The sequence below is a fragment of the Carassius carassius genome, chromosome 26 (genome assembly GCF_963082965.1).
Source record: "Carassius carassius chromosome 26, fCarCar2.1, whole genome shotgun sequence".
Taxonomy (NCBI): domain Eukaryota; kingdom Metazoa; phylum Chordata; class Actinopteri; order Cypriniformes; family Cyprinidae; genus Carassius; species Carassius carassius.
Window position 1 is genome coordinate 8859145 of NC_081780.1, and position 16701 is coordinate 8875845.

Here is a 16701-nt window from a genome sequence, read left to right on the forward strand (position 1 = left end):
AAAGCGGTCCAACAGCGCTCTCTAGCGGAGGGCACAGTCCCTGGCAGGCAGCGAAAAAATCAGGAGCTGCTGTTAGGTGCCCGAGAACGAGAGGCATTGGCCGTCGAACTCAGGTTCAACCTTTTCCGCTGGCATTGTTGAGCCGGTGGAGCAACCCTAGGGCCCCAGTCCTTGCGAGGGGGCGCCATAGGTGAAGGCTCTTCCCGAGAGGGCACTCGCTGGCGGTGAGAGGAGGTTGAGCGAGAACGCGCGGGCGCCTGACGGCGTTCAACCTCTCTGGGTCTGCGGGGAATCAGCTGGCGGAAAGCGGCTGATTGCTGTTTCGCTGCTCTGAACTTCTCCACCACTGAAGTGACCGCCTCTCCAAATAAACCGTCCTTAGACACAGGGGCATCCATGAGGAAAGATTTATCCTTTTCCTTTATATCGGTGAAATTAAGCCAGAGGTGGCGCTCAACCGTAATTAATCCAGCCATGGAACGGCCCACTGCTCGAGCAGTATGTTTGGTAGCACGAAGCGCCAAATCAGTTGCTCGCCGTAGTTCCTTGACCGCCTCAGGTGTAATGCCGTCCCCCTCGTCCAATCCTTTTAACAGCTCCGCTTGGTAGGCCTGAAGGACCGCCATAGAATGAAGCGAAGCAGCCGCTTGGCCAGCGGCCATATAGGATTTTCCCACTAAACTAGACGTGACTCGACACGCCTTCGAGGGGAGGAGGGGGCGGGACTTCCACGCCACGGCCGAATTAGGCGCAAGATGTTCGGCGAGAGTCTCTTCCACCGGCGGTATCGCTGTATAGCCATGACTCGCCATACCCGAAATGGTGGCGAAATCCGCGGCCGCAGCGTTCGTGACGCGCGCCGCAAACGGCTGTTTCCAGGACCTCGAAACCTCCTGGTGGAGGTCCGGGAAAAAGGGTAAAGGCCTCCGGGGCTGCGCAGGTGTCCGACTAGTTAGGAAACGGTCGTCCAGCTTCGAAGAAGGTTGGGCCTCGGCCTTTTCAACCTCCCATTCCAGCCCCAATGTAACCACTGCACGGGAAACCACATCCAACAGCTCACTGTAGGAGGGGGAAACACGCCTCTCCTGTCCACTAGGAGGGAGAGGGCTCGTGTCGGCCGCGAAGTCCTCGGACCCCGAGGCCGCAGTGGAAAGAACGTCGTCATCATGGCGGTCACAACCGAAGGAGATGGCACTACATGCCCCTGGTGTGGGCCGTAAATCCTCACAGGAAAAGACGACAGGTTCAAAAGTTTCGCAATGGGGGCATGAAGAAAGGCCGCTAAGCGCCTCCTGTGCGTGGTGTAAGCCTAGGCAAACTACGCACCTGTCATGAGTGTCCCCCTGAACGATGTACCTGGTACACGGGTCCTTGCACTTCTTGAAACTCATCGCGTCCGCGGAGAGGAGTATACTGCTCGTAGACGATCGCTGAGAACGCGAGACAATAGGGCACAGAAGATTCGCTTCGTACTGAAGGAATGAAATCTGAGGTAAATGGCGCGCGGCACCAGGTATATATATGCCTACGCATGCTGGGCGGTGCCACGCGCTATTTGGCCAATAGGATTGGCGGGATGGTATAGGGCTTCAGACATTCGTCACACCGAAGGTGTTCCCATACGTGGTGACGTCACCGCAGCATCGAAGTGACCTATGAAAGGGAACCGGGGCGGTTAATGACTCTGTTGGATTCTAACAAGTTAAATATATTTGATCAAATCTGACTTGGAAACAACCAGGACTTCTGCTGTGTTATGCTATGTGTGGCTAAAGACTTATTAGACATAAAGCAGAGACATGACTGACTGTTAATAAATTGTAATAAATTGTAGTGTGTGCATTTTATTGTAAAAGTGTTTATTTTATTCAATAAATAAATCTCACTGTTTTGTTTAATATTTTAGGCTATATATACTTAACTAATTAGACTAATTAACAGAAGTATATATCATTATTTAAGTTAATTCAATTAATTTCAGACTTATTATTATTATTTACCTCCTGTTTTTGCTGAATGCACTAAATTCAATCAGTACCTTTTCCTCTTTGAAAGTATTAAAATAGTCAATGAAGGACGCGTTAAAGATTCTGAATCGCAAAGAAGTATCGGAATGGAACTGGAACCTGAATCGATTCCTCACGATTCCCATATGGAACACGAATCGCTCCGTCACCTTTCCACGGGAATGACCCTTAAATAGCGTGAGCAGTGGGTGTGTCTCCAATGAAATTATCCTCGTAATAAGTATACTAGGTCATATACTCAGACCACAACCGTTAAAACACATTCCAACCTGAAGAATTTCCTGTTCAGAAGTGGATATCGTTCTAAGAATTAACACGAAGAGCGCGTTATTATTATTATTATTATAAAATCGCTGTAGTCCGGACTCATTATAGTTCCTGTGCCGCGCTTTCCACACGGACTTGTTTGACAGGAGCGCCCTGTGTCTGCTTGAGATGGCGGCCAGATCGGAGAACGCGAGGGCCGAATAAACAATCAACCTGCGCGTCTACAACCTCCCGCGAAGCGCAAGCCGTGTTATTTACCCCATATCTACACCCTCCAGAAACGCCATGGAAGGCGGGAAACCCACCCTGCCGCTGGTTTACCAGGCCGTGCAGGCGCTGTACCACGACCCGGACCCCGCCGGCAAGGAGCGCGCCTCGGTCTGGCTGGGAGAGCTGCAGAGATCGGTGTGTTCATCAGCGGGCCTACTGCGCCACAGCACCCTCACTCACTAATGAACCTTCACAACATGCATTGCGTTCAAAATAGTATCCACTGAGGCCGCAGTGAAGCCTTGTAAACCATAAACTCTAGTTGTGTTGAGAAGTGGAGCTGATCACATGCGTTGTGGGGGTTGATTTGTATCCATTGCTAAATCCATTCAGCTTGCATGTGGTTTGATGGGTTGAAATCGAGTTTTGGGTGGGTTTAAGCAGCAAGTTTAGCAGAAATAGTTCTTGTGAACACCAGAATCTAAATCAGGTTTATCATCTAGACTAATATGTTAGAAACACAGATGTGGACTGTGTTTTGAACAAGGTAACGTTAGCTAGTTCCCTGTTGGGCATTAGCTGTTCCAAAAACCAGCTTGTCCACCCTAAACACCAGAATGACCAACTAGTAGCTCTTTTTTCTGGTTTACCATCCTAGAGCAGCTAGAAATCAGCTACTGTGTTTTTAAAATAATCTAAGTTAGTTTAAAATTGGTTTATCAGCAGAGTAGGTTGAATTCAAACTTTGCTGAGTTAGGGATCTAGACAGCTTTTATTATCATTAGACATATTTCAGATATTAATAAAAATAACTTCTATGTTGCAATTGTTATTTCAAGGCAGATGCATTTATGCTGCCTCTGGTAACACCATAAGTTTGTTGTTTTGCCCTTTGAGTTACTGATTCTTCACTTAGTTCCGCATCAGCAAACTGCAAAACGAGTGATAAGGAAGGTGTTAAGATTGCAAACTAGTGGGAGAAATTTTGCAACTCATATGTTGGTTTTTGCAGAACTAAGTAGTGCACTATTGTGGCAATAATGGTATGAATTGCGTGGCTTCACATTTGACACTTAGGGTTAACTATCCTGCTCCTCACAAGACAGTCTGTCCCTTATACATCTTAAAATAAATAAATAAGCTTATCACCACCTTGTCAAATCTAATCTTTTTTGTTAAATATTTTAATGAAATGTACTAAGGGACCAATTAGTTAGATTGCATTTATACAGACTTCCAAAAAATAATTTCCGATTAGTTATTTCTGTTCTCTTGAAATCTCGACTCTGAAATCTGACACTGTTATGTTACATTAGACTAAATACAGTAAATTAAATAAGAATTGAATTTTTTTTTTTGCAAAATTATGTCACTGTGTATAACTCCATTTTAAGACACTTAAATTGATCTGCTGAAACAGTCTGTATTTTCAGGTTGTGAATTATACGTTACACATAATGAGTTCCCGGTTCCTAGTCCTTCAGTTTATTTGCATTAGCAATGTTTGTGTGATGCATCTGATGTTGAAGTGTTTATTCATTTTTTGCTTTTCCTTGTCTATGCAAAATACAACTTGTCCGATTTGATGTTCAGTCGTGATAACTAGAGAGTGGGGTGACTGATACAATGCTAAATATGTATGTGAAATTAGCTAATATAGTTTTTTTTAATGTTCATTAGACATTTACGCACACATTAGTCATAAAACATATTGATGATTGTTCTGTGGTGACACCTGAAGGGAGCAGTTACCGAGAGAGAGATAGGAGATAAAAATATCAGATAGTTGATAATTATGAGGTTAATCTCAAAATCATATATATATATATATATTTTTTTTTGTACTCCTGTGCAGATGTATGCATGGGAGATCTCGGATCAGCTTCTGCAGCTGAAGCAGGACGTGGAATCGTGTTACTTCGCAGCCCAGACAATGAAGATGAAGATCCAGACGTCGTTCTACGAGCTTCCCCCAGAGACCCACACCTCACTGAGAGATTCGCTTCTGTCTCACATCCAGAACCTCAAAGACCTGTCTCCAATCATCGTCACACAGGTAACATCACTGTCTGTTTGAACCGCCATTGTATCTGCTAAACCTGATTTGGATGTGATTTGTGTGGCCAGACTCAAAATGTACGTAGGGGTGTGCGATATGAAAATTTTTGATTGTGGACGATTAAAATGTCTCCACGATCTGCTTTTAGAGAAATATCGTAGTTCTGGCGCCGCCGTATTAAGATACTGTACAACACCGCATATATTCACATCAGTGACTACGTTTACATGCAGTTAAAATTCGGGTTATGGTCGGGTTAAGGTCAGTTTTGTCAGGGCAGAGAGGGAGAGAGAGAGAGAGCGCGAGGGAGATGAGAGAGAGAGAGAGCGCGCAAGGGAGAGGGAGATGAGAGAGAGAGAGAGAGAGAGAGAGAGAGAGAGCGAGCGAGCGAGCCCTGGCCGCACGCTCACCGTCTTCAAACAACATGAGCGCTGTCTTGCTCTATATCTCCCTCGCGCATATTAATCACTTGACACGATGGTGTCGATGTTTAAATCATTTAAAATGAGAATGTAAGTGTGCTCACCCCATTTTTGTTTGTAAGAAAAAATGTGATTAGATTTCATATTGCAATATATATCGCAGAAAAATAAAATATTGCAATGTCATTTTTTCCCAATATCGTGCAGCCCTACTTCAAACAACCAAACTGCAAAATTTAGATTTTGTATATTATGCGTATATTATATTATTTGCAATGTGTATCTCGGTTTTAATTTTTTGCCAACTAAAACAATTATGACACAGATTTTTATCTTCACCCACTTTGGCCTAAATAGCCGCCATTGTTTTTTTTTTTTATATATTTTGTTACCTTGAAAAAGGCTTTATCTTAAAATAGGGAAATTAGTTTGTCTGTACTCCTCGCACAAAAAAGTAAAACCAACATGACAAAGAATCATGATAAAATTGTAAATGGTGATCTGAAATGTTTGCCTTATCGCCTACCCCTAAATGTCCATGAGTGACCTCAAACATCTGGCGTTCATGATGTGTTAACGGGGACAGTCCATCTCAACCACATAGCAGTGCTAAATATTGAGTGCTGTTCAGAAAGTGTAGTTAGTGTTTTAATGTCTTTCTCTCTCCCAGCTTGCATTGGCAATCGCAGATCTGGCTCTTCAGATGGCCTCGTGGAAAGGCTGTGTTCACACCCTCATAGAAAAGTAAGAATCTACTTGGGACTTTCCTTCATTTGTATTTTATTGATATGTTTCTTACCTGTGGCCCTGGTTGATCCATTACTGATCCATTAAAGGAACAGTTCACTATAAAATGGATATTATTCCATACTGTTAAACTGTCAGGATTAGGTTTGCTTGGCTGCAAAATTACTTAAATAGCACAAATTTTAATCACCTGAAATGTGCAATAATTCTAAAAGAATTGCATTTAAAATAGTTGATGTCATCTTGAAATTTCAGTATTTACCCAGTTCTCTGTTTTGGCTCTTCCAGATACAGTAACGATGTGTCCTCCATGCCTTTCCTGATTGAGATACTCACTGTTCTGCCAGAAGAGGTGCATAGCCGCTCTCTGAGGATTGGAGCCAATCGACGGACAGAGATCATTGAGGATCTGGCCTACTACTCTACCACAGTGGTCACACTTCTGGTCCGTACGCATTGATCTCTGCAAAACCATTTCTGTCATTTGTTTGGCACTTTGCAACCATAAAAAGGTGCCTAGCCAGTCTGTCTAAAGTTTAACAGTTATCACATCCTTAAGCCACTTAAAGCATACAAGATACATGACTCCCCATGCAGGGCTCAAGGAGTATTGTTAATTATTATTTTTATACATTTATTTTAGCTGTACATTTGTAAGTGTCTGAATTTTGTTGACTTTTTTTTATTTAACATGCATATTCAATATTCAAAATAATTTTATATGTTAGAATATTTAAATTGGGAGAATTCACAAAAGGAAGTTTTGCAAGGCATAAAAACGCATCTCTTCCTCTATTGGGCCATCATATGTTGCTTTAACTTTGCTAACTCCCTCATCCTTTGTTCTGTGTTGTCATTCCACACATGCAAATCATTTTAGTGGTTTAGAGTCTTCGTGAACATGTAAATGGATGGTTTATGATACTAAACTTGGCTGTTGGTGTATTTCCATGACTAGGTGACGTGTGCTGAGAAGTCCGGACATAATGAGAAGATGCTTATCAAGGTGTTCCGGTGTTTGGGCAGCTGGTTTAATTTAGGAGTGCTGGACAACAACTTCATGGCCAGCAATCAATTGCTGATGATTCTCTTTCAAGTGCTGGTGAGATCAGCAAATGCAATCAGACAATCACTAAGCTCCCACTTTCTCTTACTTTTATTTTGTAAATATCTCCCCCGACTCGTTCATTGCAGCAGAGGGATGAGACGTCCACAAACTTGCATGAGGCGGCATCGGACTGTGTGTGCTCAGCACTGTATGCGATCGAGAATGTGGCCATACACATGCCTTTGGCCATGCAGCTCTTCCAGGGAGTCCTCTCTCTAGAAACAGCTTACCACATGGCTGTAGCCCGAGAGGACCTCGATAAGTATGTATGGCATTGTTTATGAACAATGAATGCAGTTCATACAAGCCTTAAACAAAATATCTCTGTTCTGATATCCAGTGAGATGCCATAAGACAGCATTGTATGTCACAAAGGACCATATAAGTACATGTGTAGCTAAAAGCTTTTGACACAATAAACAAACCGGAGACTTGACCCTCAAATTCAATATAGTTTGATGTTAACATGTTGCTAAACTAAAATCTCAACTTGCGCAATTCATTTCAATCGAGTTTGACGTTGAGATTTTGCTACATTAAGAGATCCAATATGTGCACTACTATAAATGGAAGCCTCTTCACAAATGATTTCCATAGTTATATTTTAGCGCGTTGCTATGCTAAAATCTCAAATTTGAGCAAATCCACTTAACTGTAACCTGTCTCAAATTTGGTTTCGGTAGAGTTTGTTGTTAGCATGTTACTATGATAGCAGCTCAAACAAAGTAATATGCTAAAGAGGAGACTTGACCTAATTAATTTCTGTCAAGTTTGACGTTAACACTTTGCTATGGTAAAAGCTCAAATTGCGCAAATATACTAAACTGGAGTCTCAGTTTACAGTTGATTCCAATAGAGCTTGACGCTAACAAGTTGCTATTCGCATACTATTTTATACAGGAGACTCCATTTACATATAGTTCGATGTCAAATTGTATAATACTCCAAATGCTGAAAATACATTACATAACTATTGTGTGAAATTATTATTTAGGTTAAATCAATATTAATAAGGTTTTGGGACCGAGCAAGTGATTTGTGTTCAAACCTGTTGTAAACTGCATCTGTTTTTTTTTCTTCCTTATCTTGATTTCCTTTTTCACCACAGGGTGCTAAATTATTGCCGGATCTTTACGGAATTGTCTGAGACATTTTTGGAGATGACTGTAAGGACTCCTGGTCAGGGCATGGGAGATCTACGCACCCTAGAGTTGCTGCTTATTTGTGCTGGCCATCCCCAGTATGAGGTTTGTGTGAAACACATTCACGCGTAATAAGTGAAAGTGAGTATGAGATTTTTAAGCATCCTTTTTGACCGTCTGCTGGGAATCTTTTGTCCTCCTCCAGGTGGTTGAGATCTCGTTCAACTTCTGGTACCGTCTGGGAGAAAATCTTTATAAAATGAACGATCCAGCGATTCACAGAATATTCAAGCCGTACATACAGAGACTATTGCACAGTCTCGCCCGCCACTGCCAACTCGACCCAGATCATGTGAGCATCCTTCCCTTCAAATACAAGCCACTTCTTTCTAGTAGCTACATGATTTCCATCCGTTTTTCTTCATCATCTCTTATTTTGTGATTCCTGTACAGGAAGGAGTGCCAGAGGACAACGATGATTTCGGGGAGTTCAGGATGAGAGTGTCTGATCTTGTGAAAGATGTTATTTTCCTAGTCGGATCCATGGAGTGTTTCTCGCAGGTAGAATTTATTCTAATAGAAACATGAGTTGAAAGTGATTTGAGGAAAAGGCCTCAAAATGATTTTGGATGATTTACTGAGAAACCAAAGGGAATATTCAGCCGTACCATTCTTTTTATAAATGCCTTGTGTCCTCTCATCAGCTATATTCGACTCTGAAGGAGGGAAACCCCCCATGGGAAGTAACTGAGGCTGTTCTGTTTATCATGGCTGCCATAGCTAAGAGTATCGATCCGTAAGTATCGCATTGTCATGATTTAACAGCTTCATGTTCAAGACTTGCTTTCACCAGTCAAATTCACACCGGCGGCTTTCATGCGATTTTCATTTATGCTTCTGTGTTTTGAGGCTGAAAAGGTCACTCAAACCTATTTGTAGTATTTAATTATACAGTTTTCATTTAAATTTTTTTAGTTTTGCAGTAAATATAGACTTTGATGCTGATATGGCTTTGATCTGATATCTTGTATAGCCATGGTTATTGATGCAGATTTTCTGATTCATTTAGATTGTGATTCACAAGCTCTCAATTTGATTCTTATTTGTATGTTTATGATTAACTAAAAATAACTTTTCCATAGGAATCATTTGCTCATGAATCAGGCTACACTGGTTACTTTGGGTTTGAAAGTGAAAGTGAATATTAAGTGAAATTGGTTCACTTAATATTATTTTTTTTATCACTAGAAAGCCATTATTTTGCAGGATCAATCAAACGAAGATCACAATTAATCGTGAAATCTTTGTTGCGTTGAAAGTTTGATTGTAACTCTAAAACGTCTCCCTCTGCTGGTTCCTAGTGAGAATAATCCCACTCTGACGGAGGTGCTGGAGCAGGTAGTGTTGCTTCCCGAAACGGTCCACATTGCCGTTCGCTACACCAGCATCGAGCTAGTTGGCGAGATGAGCGAAGTGATTGACCGGAACCCTTGCATGTTAGGTGACTGTCACAATCTGATTTAATAGGTCATCTTCACACGATGTTTAGTTTCTCTTTGTGTATTGTATTCATGATTTCTGTATCGGGTTGGCAGATCCTGTTCTGATCTTCCTGATGAAGGGTTTGCGGGAGAAGCCGTTGGCCTCTGTGGCAGCTAAAGCCATTCACAACATCTGCTCAGTGTGTCGAGATCACATGGCACAGCACTTCCAGGGCCTGCTGAACATCGCCCGTGCACTCGACTCATTCGCCCTGTCCACAGAAGCTGCAGTTGGCCTGCTAAAAGGTGTGGAGGGGATCTATGCTAAAGGGATAGTTCACCCAAAAATAAAAATTGTCATTAATTTCTCACCCTCATGTCGTTCCAAACCCGCAAGACGTTCGTTCATCTTCAGAACACAATTTAAGATTTTTGTTTAAATCCGAGAGCTCTCTAAACCCTCCCATAGACAGCAAGTGTCCAGGCACGTAGCAAGGGTATCGATAAATTAGTCCATGTGACATCAGGTGTACAGTTGTAATTTTATGATTAAAATCAAGAATACTTTTTGTGTACAGAAAACAAAAATATCAACTTTATTCAACAATTCCAAAGATGAACACAGTTTAGAAAGACATGAGTAATTAATGAATTAATGATGTTTTTGGGTGAGCTATCCCTTTAAATGTGGTTTATTTTTATTAATCTTTGATTTAGTTCTTTACACACTTCTCCTGTAGTCATGGCCTTGTTGTATGGCTGTTTTGTTTATGTGGTGTGATTGGTTTATCTCAGGCACAGCGCTGGTGTTGGCCCGCCTGCCCCTGGAGAAGATCGCAGAGTGTCTGAACGATCTGTGTGCAGTTCAGGTCATGGCACTGAGGAAGGTTAGATACCGGTGACTGTGTGGTCTATATTTCTCACTGTCTTTGGTTAATGCAGTAAAGTAATGTGTTGTCTTTGTGTCCAGCTGCTGGCTCAGGACTCCAGTAGTGGGAAGTCATCAGACCCCACTGTGTGGCTGGACAGACTGGCTATTATCTTCAGGTTAAGACTCCCAACATCACTGTTGCCCTTTAAGCACAATATTGGACTTCACACTTTATTGGACTGTGAATATTTCTAGTCCCTTGAGAAAAGTTTTGAGAATTTTTCCAACTTATACTCTTAAAAAAGGATTTTAAAGTAATTTTTGTGAAGGTTTTGGTAGTTAGGATAGTTAGATAATTTTATAGAATTTTGAAAAATTATGTATTTTGTTTGGTAATTTTTTTTCTATAACTTTTTATGTTTGTTTTCTTTGTTTTGCTTGGTCATTTCTTGTTTTAGTTTTTTTTTGTTTTTAATAATTTATTATTATTAGCATGTAAGAAAAAAACACTTTTTTTAATGGCTGTAGAATTTGTCCTCCTTGCAAACTATTGTTTTATGGTTTTGAAAAACTTTAAAGTTTAGAAATTTTAGTGAAAATAATTACTAGGAATGAATTACAACATATATGAAATAAAATTTAATCTGAATTCTACACCACGTTGTCTTAAAGTTCATAATTTGTTGCTCACAAAGTTCATTATTTATCTGAGCATTCTATTGAAAAAGGATTGCAGGTGTAAATATTTCACAATCCAGTTAAATCCTGGCGGATAAAATGAAGTTCTACCCCCATTTTATCCCATTAAACAATCATTTTCACTCCGAAAAAAAGGTCACATTTAAAGATGTTTTATTTTTATTTTTCTATTAGACACACAAACCCCATCGTAGAGAATGGACAGACACACCCCTGCCAGAAAGTCATTCAAGAGGTATGTTTACCTGTGTGTTGAATGACACAGTACTTTGTCTGCAAACGTTTCCTTCTGATCATCTCTGTTCTTTGTTGTAGATCTGGCCAGTGTTGTCAGAGACGCTAAATGCCCACCAGAATGATAACAGGATAGTGGAGCGCTGCTGCCGCTGCTTGAGATTTGCAGTGCGTTGCGTAGGCAAAGGCTCTGCGTCCCTATTACAGCCACTTGTTACTCAGGTTTGTCTTTGTGCCTTAAGAATACACGTCCACTGGAATGGAAAAGCCAGTGTGGATCTCAAAAAGATGTATATGTGTTTCAGATGGTGAGTGTGTACCAGGTGTACCCTCACTCCTGTTTCCTGTACCTGGGCAGCATTCTAGTGGACGAGTATGGCATGGAGGAAGGATGCAGACAAGGCCTGTTGGATATGCTACAGGTAACCTAACACACAGTTAACCTCATAAAAAATGATTTCATATGAACCCTGTACTGCAGTGAATGATTAATATTAATGAGGAACTAAGAGTTCTTGATCAGCAGTTGTATCTTTCCCTCTTGCAGGCTCTCTGTATGCCGACCTTCCAGCTGTTAGAGCAGCCTAATGGACTGCGCAATCACCCCGACACAGTGGACGATCTTTTTAGACTTGTCACAAGGTACCAGTTCTGTGCTTCTGCAATAGTAGGGCCTTTTGCACCACTTTGGTTCCAGAACTAAATGTGCGATACTAAAGTACTGCGACGATTTAGTGCTAACTATTTTCCAGTACCATTCCCAAGTGTTGAATTCGCACTGACAGCGTGTACTAGTGCTGTCACTTTTAGTTTGAAAATCGATCGGACCAACCAAAAAAATGAAAATAGGGAATCGATTTTAACCAAATATGTACACTATTAATTTTAAAATAATTAAACAATTAAAAAATATAGATGTAACAAAACTCACAAACAAGCAGAAAAAGAAAATAAAGAAATCCGAAAGTGCAGTATGCCTTGCGAAAGCTAGACAGAAAATACCAGCAATTTTACGCGCCTATAAGACCCAGTGACGTCGAAAAGAGCGTCTGGCGCGAATGATTTCAATGTTTAATCAATGTAAAGACGCGTTTACGTGCGTCTGGAGCTCTCGCGGTGTTTCATTGGCATGAAACTTCATGCCAATAAATAAGAAATATTGCTGACTTGTGCATTTCCAGCTCTCCCTTTACGTTCGTCCGTTATTTGACGTTGAAAAAGGAAACGTTTTTTAGACATGGAAAATCGATTTTACAATTGATTCAATGAACACTTATGTCTTAAAAATCGAAAATGATTTTTTCACAAAAGTGACAGCCCTAGCGTGTACTAGGACATGACGTAAGCCGGTTGACAGCGACATCATTTGTGCCCAGCGTTCAACAACAGGAGGATGGAGGACGCTGTGATTGGAGCTGTGTTTTTGTTGCGTCTCACTGGTTTCACAATAATGGACATGGAATGTCGACGTATACGAAAAGCGTTTGAAAGAACGGAAAGGAGGATTAAATAATCTCCAACGACAACTGGCAGTGTTTGCTACAAGTGCCTGCACTTCAGTGTCTGTCCATCTATCACTGTTCTCCATACTTGCGAAATAAATTAAAACTATTTTTTTTACAGCGTTTTAAATCATGGCCAGTGAGGCCAAAAAGTGGGTAGTTCCACAATGAGTTCTGGTACTGTGAAAAGGTTCCTGCTGCGGGAAAGGCCCTAGTGTTAGAAAAACAAGCTCAAAATGAGCGACTCGCCACACAAAAATAACACTCATTAAGACGAGCTATTTTATCTCCTTATGTCAGGTTTGTCCAGCGTAGTCCGGTCACGTTGCTGAGCAGCAGTATTATCGTCCACATCCTCCAGTGTGCCATCGCTGCCACCACCCTGGACCATCGAGATGCCAACTGCAGCGTCATGAAGTTCATTAGAGATCTCATTCACACCGGGGTCACCAATGACGTAAGCTAAGCCAGGCAATCGAAAGACTTTGATTACTGTTCATTCTTTGCATAAAACAATTTTTCTTGTCTTTCAGCATGAGGATGACTTTGAGACACGAAAGCGTCTGATTGGCCAGGTGATGGAGCAGCATGGACAGCAGCTAGTGACTCAGCTGATCAACACCTGCTGTTTCTGCCTGCCACCTTATACTCTTCCTGATGTGGCGGAGGTTCTCTGGGAGATCATGCTCTTTGATCGGCCGGTATGTTTGTACTCTGATTGTCCCTCAAATACAGATTAACTTTTATGCATTGCAACCCTCTGCAATAGATTTGCCATTGGCTAGTACTTTTTTCCTTTTTTTTTTTTTTCTTTTTTTTTTTACTTGTCAGACTTTTCGTACAGCTTTTTACTGTACGGAAATCTGTGCTAAACTTATTCTTCGGCCTTAACCCAAACACTAGCCCATTGGAATCTCACAATTATTAACTAATGGCTTACAAATAGACATTATGTAATCACCTAGCATGAGAATTGATGCGATTTATTCCTGTTGTAGAGTGTTATATTTGTCAGACTCTTTTGCATTTAAAGAACAGACATTTTACTGTGGTATTTTAATATATTTTTTTATTATTAAGATGACCTTTTTTCCCCATCCAATTTAACATTTATCCATGTTTTTCTCACAACACCCCAACAATTGGGGATCAAATAATAAAATTAGCTAATAAAAAAACTAAGATCAATATAAAATCAACTAAGAAATAATATAAAATAATTGTATTATATTTTATTCATATGAACCCATTTAAGCTTAACATTCTTATCTAATATCTGTTTTTCTAATAACTATATTGTTTTCAAAACTCTTATCTTTAAGTATCATAAACTTCAAACGATTTCAAACTGAAAACTTTTCAGATTTTTGTGGATGTTTACTTTTTAAAACTTTCTGGTCTGGCTTTTCCATGCCAACTTCAAAGTTTGTCTTGACGAACATGTTTATCTAGTTTTATTTTATTTCTAATGTGTTAACTAGTGTTTTACTAAAGATTTCGAAACATTTATTTACTAATCCTGTCTGTTGTCCATTTAAATACATCTCAGAGATCTTTCAGTATCATTTTTTTTCATAAATGAGGCTGTGATGCCAGTTGTCACATGTTGTGGCTTTCTCATGTCTGTAGACGTTTTGTCGGTGGCTGGAAACCACACTGAAGGGTCTTCCAAAAGAAACAGCAGGAGGCGCTTTATCCGTCACAAACAAGCAGCTCACCGACTTCCATAAGCAGGTCACGAGGTGAGTTTGTGCCTGCCGTCACCTGAGCCTTCAAAGAAGGCTGTGAACATCAGATAATTTCATTATACTCCCGAGGAAATTGACCTGTTCCTTAATTAAAAGTACTTTTGCCTACAATAAAAAGTAATATAGTGCTCATCAGTGTAGATTACAGGCAACATTTGTCTTTTGAGGTATTGCGAGTTGGTGCACGTTTGGTTCTCCATGTGGTTAGCTCAGCACGGCATTCATAAACAAGTTCCCATAACCAGTCGTCCAAGATGGTGAAATATTTCATACTTCAGCAAGTCTTGACCTGAGGAACGAGGAGCCTCCCAGCGTGGTGTTGTGCACAGATGCCAAATACTTACTCTGACAATGCAGAATGAGTCACAGGCTTGCATGGGAAGTCCAAACCACGCGAGACTGACTGATACAGCATCGATGTGTTCCTCGCCCATGCTTTTGGAGTGTTTGAAAATTGACCTGTGATTAGTAATAATGGGCCAGCTTATTGTTTATTAGTTTGTTGAAGAGTAATGTTAATTTGCTCTCTCTGTTTCTCCATCTATCTATCAATCTGTCACCCCAGTGCAGAGGAATGTAAACAGGTTTGTTGGGCAATAAGAGAGTTCACCAGGCTGTTCCGATAGCTGTCCTTAACGTGCTGATGCTGCAAGACCAGGTAACACAAGCATACTGAACACTAAATGTTATTGTGGATGGAACGTATTTCTCAGTGAATGAAGTTGAATTATTAATGAAATTATTTTAATTCAAAGTATCAGATTAATGCATTTAAAATAATTTTTTTGCTTTATTTATATTTGTCTTAATCTGTGTTAATTAAAAAATGAACTATATATTTATATTACATTTGTAAGATATAATATATTGCAATATATTAACTGAATTTTTTTAATTACAATTTCTGGAACTGGAGGGTTTACAAAATAATGATAAAAGCATTATACAAGAATAATTTTTTTCTCAAGTCAAATCCAATCTTTTTTCCTCAATTTGTTTTTTACCTGTGCAGAGTCACGATTTTGTGAAATTTAATTTTTTCAAGTCAAAAGCAGATTAAGTTTACATAACTTAGATGTTGTCAAAAAACTTTTTTTTTTTTAAAGTCACCAATGACTGGAAAAATCATAACATTTCATGGTCAAACATGTTAGAATAGCAAAATTTCGGAATAAATTCAGCATTATAAAACATTCTCTCTCGTTCTCTGCAGGTCAGATTTTTTTGTTTTGCTAACATTTGGAGGAATAGGCAAAGGGAGCCATGATGACCACTGTTGAGAAACTAAAGGGAACTCTCGCATGAAGGATTTGGCAAAATGGGAAAGCCGACCAATTGAATTGGAGCTTTGGAATGGCAGGGTTTCAGGAAAAGCAAATTGCCTTGTGGGTGTCAAAAGACCGCAGCCCCATCCCTCCCTTTTACCCCTACGAGCACACAGATGCCAGCCGCAGCCAGAGAAGGTGGGGAGGGGGAATATTTCGGAAAGGGACTCCGTCGTCTTGTGGGAGGGGGGCCGTCGAATGGACACTGAAACACGTTCACTCATTTCAAAATATGGATGAACGTCTGGATCGATCAGATTTTCGGGGGTCCATCAAAAACCAATGACAAATAAGGATGTGCCTGGTTGCAAATCATAATGCATCGTTAAAAAAGAGAGACTTGTACGTTTTTAAAAACAAAAATGGAGATTTATTTTCATGGACGTGTGTTGTTTAGAGATCAAGTTATGGCTTTGCTGCCAGTGCCATAAAATGATTACCAAACTAAAGATCGTCGCAGCAAGCAGCAGTCTGCGCCTGTGGGACATTTGCAGAGGGAGAGTTGGCGTCACCCTTGATCTTTTTAAAAGTTGGCTGGGATTTTATTCGTACAGGTTATGCTGTAAATTATGGAGTGGACTGACTGGCAGGGGCTTTTTTTTTGTTCTTTCACCATATTGGCATATCTCGAGATGCAGAGATCGTCTTCGGGCCGATTGTGTGAACAAATAAACCAACATTGTGAGGAACAAACTCATCTGTTTTGAGTATCATTGCAGATGCCCTCGTTTGTTTGAGAAGTGACTTGTATTCTCTTTCTGCAGCTCTCAGAACCTGTTTGACCAGGTTTCATTTTAAGAAACGTACATTTGTCCTTTAGGTCTCGTTTTCTGAGTCATAGAGTAAATCGAACCCTCCT

At 40.5% G+C, this 16701-nt stretch overlaps 1 protein-coding gene across 1 annotated transcript; it reads left to right on the plus strand.

Annotated features, from left to right (window-relative positions):
• The first annotated feature begins 2248 nt into the window (after nt 1-2248).
• Nucleotides 2249-16537, plus strand: tnpo3 (transportin 3). Its single transcript, XM_059511034.1, has 23 exons — nt 2249-2699; nt 4360-4560; nt 5656-5729; nt 6021-6177; nt 6691-6834; nt 6927-7102; nt 7949-8087; nt 8188-8334; nt 8436-8543; nt 8687-8778; nt 9344-9483; nt 9578-9769; nt 10259-10350; nt 10434-10510; nt 11208-11268; nt 11349-11489; nt 11573-11689; nt 11815-11909; nt 13070-13226; nt 13303-13470; nt 14399-14511; nt 15083-15175; nt 15731-16537. Exons 1-22 carry the CDS (start codon nt 2580-2582, stop codon nt 15141-15143), a joined length of 2772 nt encoding a protein of 923 aa, XP_059367017.1. The 5' UTR covers nt 2249-2579; the 3' UTR covers nt 15144-15175; nt 15731-16537.
• Nucleotides 16538-16701: the final 164 nt, after the last annotated feature.

What these genes read in the sequence shown, in the direction of transcription:
- tnpo3 (XM_059511034.1), top strand. Translation starts at nt 2,580, where the DNA reads ATGGAAGGCGGGAAACCCACCCTGCCGCTGGTTTACCAGGCCGTGCAG. An exon ending in GCCAGAAAGTCATTCAAGAG is followed by an intron (nt 11,269 to 11,348) that starts GTATGTTTACCT and finishes TCTTTGTTGTAG; the next exon opens with ATCTGGCCAGTGTTGTCAGA. An exon ending in ACACCGGGGTCACCAATGAC is followed by an intron (nt 13,227 to 13,302) that starts GTAAGCTAAGCC and finishes CTTGTCTTTCAG; the next exon opens with CATGAGGATGACTTTGAGAC.